General features: G+C 41.6%; 1 protein-coding gene across 1 annotated transcript in view; it reads left to right on the top strand.

Annotated features, from left to right (window-relative positions):
- Positions 1-3,228, top strand: part of elmod2 (ELMO/CED-12 domain containing 2) — an 11,873-nt gene extending 8,645 nt beyond the window's left edge. Inside the window, exon 9 of the mRNA XM_015371580.1 lies at positions 2,541-3,228. Within this exon, the coding sequence (XP_015227066.1) occupies positions 2,541-2,689 (149 nt within the window). The 3' untranslated portion in view covers positions 2,690-3,228. The remainder of the gene's footprint in view (positions 1-2,540) is intronic.
- Positions 3,229-3,629: the final 401 nt, after the last annotated feature.

Raw genomic sequence — 3,629 nt, 5'->3', positions numbered from 1 at the left:
AGCAGTAATGTTTCAGCACAGCTTGAGAGAGAAGTGTTGGAACCTTCAGGGCTTCAGGTAAGGGTTTTTTTTGGTTTTGTTTTCAGTAGGAGTAATTGGATTCTGTGATCTCTTTTGGAGCTCACAAATGATGCCACATGGGTTTTAATATAGTTTTGGCTGATTAACATGTTTGTTTCATGAATGTTATCTCCACTTCACATGTATAAAGAAATGCGTTTGCAATGTTACAATAAAATTAGGACAGCAACTAACAATTCTTTTGCAAATCGATTAATTTCTTTTACAGTTTTGGTATGATTACTGATCTAAGTGGGTTACTCTGTCGGGGAAAGCCAGATTTTACGCTTTAGAGTCTCTATACTCCAGTTAATGATGAATCACTCACTAAATTAGTTGACGAATATTCAAATAATCAATTAATATGATTCATTTTTTCAGCCCCAGATAAAATACATGAAATTGGCTACACAGAGTAACTACAGCCCAGATATTCAACTTTTATAGTGAAGTTAATATTTTAATGAATGTATTATTTTGCTTGATACAGAGAGAGCATAGTAGGTAAAAATATTAGAGTGGGGTTTAACTCTGCACAATTCTATATCTTCAATAGGAAATACTGTATTTACCTTCTCTCTTAGTTGTTCAAATGAAACCATTTACAAAGTGGAAAACAGTCCTAATTCCACATTCATCAGAGCCGGTGATACTTCAACATTGATAAACAGCATCTAGTGAGTGTAGTGCTCATAAAATTTTTATTAATGTAGCAAAATGCTCATTTTCTCTTTAAACAATGAATTCCTCTCATCAGTGCTGATGCTCACGTCAAGCATAAAAAAGGGCATGCATATTGCATAGCACCAATGACACCAGACCAATAGTGTCCCTACCAAAGTTCAAATCAAACCTACGCCCTTGCACCACCGCACAGCAAAATCACACATGCGTGAGAAACTTCTACTTCTGACGCACGCTCGGAATCTGGCCGTGCGCACGATTCTCTATCCGGCGGGCACACTCGAGGACGGCTGCGATCTCAAAAGCATCTCTGCCCTGGTACTGATTTTCTCTTTGCACAAAGGAAAATGTGTTTTGACAGGTTGTGCAGAGACAAACCTCTTCTGTAAGCCTTCCCCTGATTGGGCCTTGCAGATGGGAAGCAGTGTTGGGAAGCCTTTGACTACGACCACTTACCCCATGTACCGCAAACGCTGGAGAAGCTTCAGCGACTGTGCCGCCTCCAGCCGTTGTCTTCACTTATGGATGACGAGCTGTCATTCAAAGGCCTCCTTACGTTACTTCCTGTGTGATCGTGTCTACAGTCGTCCTCGAGCGTGGCCACTGGATAGAAAATCATACGCGCTGTGAGGTCCCGAGCACGATCTCAAGCAAGTGTGTGAGAAGCTGGTGGGTGCAGAGAGCGATTTTCTCCCTCGAAGCGTCAGTTTCTCACGCGTGTGTGATTTTGTTGTGCGCTGGTAGATAAACCATGCGCTGAAGTAGTTTATCACACATCCGAGTATGTTTATTTTGCTTCCAGGCATTTTTAAATAAATGGGACGCCATTAGGGATAGGAATCGAAAACCGGTTCCTGTTCAGAACCGCTTTCGTGTGTTCTAATTCCATGGCACCATTTGGCAGCTCGCTTAACGATTCTCCTAACCATTCCAGGCAGCACCAGATACTAGGGCTCTGGGCAGCACGACTTACATCACGTTTTTTACACAAGTTACGCACACGGCATTTAGTAAGCAAGTACGATGTGAGCAGGCATAGGTCTAGAAAAGCAAAAAAATAAATAAAAAATGGCGCCCCATTGGGTAAAGCGATCTAAAGTTTGGCTTCATTTTAAGGAAGAGATAGATGGCAACAAGACGCTTTGGTATCATCGCAAAGTAGCAATTACATCCAACATGCAGAAACACCTGCGCACACAACATGGCATACATTTTAACAAATGCCGTGTGGCTGTGCTTAATCTGGTTCCTAGTAAATCATATGCCATTTCTGGCATAAACCAATTTCCTACCTCTCTTTGGGCTTATTAAGGGAGCGTGTCTTTCTTGTTAATCCAGCCCTTCTTTGCTAGCATGTTTAATTAGAACTACTGGTAGCTGGAATTCTTACATTGATTCTTGCTATTGCTATGGATGTAACGAAACATGGTGTGAAATTTTGCCCCGCGTTCAGGGAGCGAGAGAAAGGTGACACTCGTTTATTTAAATTGTACTGTAATGCTTTTTCATTAAACTGAATCGATAAGGAATGGAATCATTTTGCAGAATTGATAAGGGAATCGGAATCATGAAAATCTTATCAACTCCAACCCTAGACGCCATAAGGAGTATTTTAGTAAAAGGGCAGAACAGATGATATATTTGGTAACTGTGCAACCTCCATGTCATGAGCTCCAGTATTTTAAGACTCTGAATCGATTCCTATTTCTGTTTTCAATGGGACAACTTTGGATGTCATGAACACTTCAGCTAGCCGTTCTGTAATTTCCTCAACGCTCCTGTGCTTGTTTCCGCAGGTTACCTGGCGTATGAGTTTGATAGGTTCTGGGTTGCCGAAGAGCCGGAGAGCATCATGCTCTTCAACCAGTACAGAGAGAGGTTCCACAGCATAGTGAAGACCCGGCTGCAAGACCCCGCCGTGTCTCTGACACTAGCTCCTCATTAACGGGATCCAACACCTTCTGCGCCCGCGTACGTCCCGGTTCCATCTGGGTGAAGCAGAGAGACAGCAGGTGCCTGTCCCTGCTGGGGAAGAAGTCAGGGTCACTTTCCTTAGTGGTTCTCAGCCTGTTTTATCTCAGTCCAGCACAATTGTCAGTCCCAAACCTCCAGAGATGGACCATTCCAGCGACTGCCGACAGATGAGAGCTGCTGAAGACTCAGGTAGAGATGATGATCCGTGAGGCTTTAGGCACCTTTACTGATCAGATTTTCACACTTCAAATGTAAAAACCTTTGATCTTGTGTTTAAACTCCACCCCTTGGCTCCTTTTATCCTCAGGTTGTTCATAAAACTCAATGGTGGTTCATTATCTCTCCTTATTGATGTTGTGTAGGAGTGATGCTTCATGACCCGTTTTCATGTAGTTTTATTTCCAAAGACTGAATGTTTTATTGTTATTTAATTTTATGCTCTAGTTTGTATTCGTTGAGGATTGGCCATGACTAACGAAATAAATCTGGAACCTGAAACGAAAGCTGTCTGTGTGGTTCAAAGGGAAAAATGTGATAACAGGTATGCTAAGAACAGGAGGGGTGGCTGTTTTTCTATCTCTCCACATTCCTCTACAAACAATGACAAATGTTCCTCCTATTGACAAATCTGACACCTCCTCCATTTGTAAACAGTTATGAGATTGAAAACATCTCTACTAATAACCTGGATCAAACAGGGTTTATCATTATAGTTTGAAACGTTTGTTTAATATCACACATTTTGTTAAATAAAAACATTCCATAAGTGTAGCAGCATCACTGAATTCTGACAAGGCATTGATATGAATGGAAATGTTTGTTTATGGTCCTTCAGAAATGAGGTTTTGGTTAATGGATATGATATAGTCTACATCTCTACAGTTAATAACAATGGGGTGACATCTGGTTGG

The sequence above is a fragment of the Cyprinodon variegatus genome, unplaced genomic scaffold, assembly GCF_000732505.1.
Source record: "Cyprinodon variegatus isolate N-32 unplaced genomic scaffold, C_variegatus-1.0 Scaffold61, whole genome shotgun sequence".
Taxonomy (NCBI): domain Eukaryota; kingdom Metazoa; phylum Chordata; class Actinopteri; order Cyprinodontiformes; family Cyprinodontidae; genus Cyprinodon; species Cyprinodon variegatus.
Note: the sequence above shows the minus strand (reverse complement) of the source record. Positions and strands in the feature narration are given on the sequence as shown.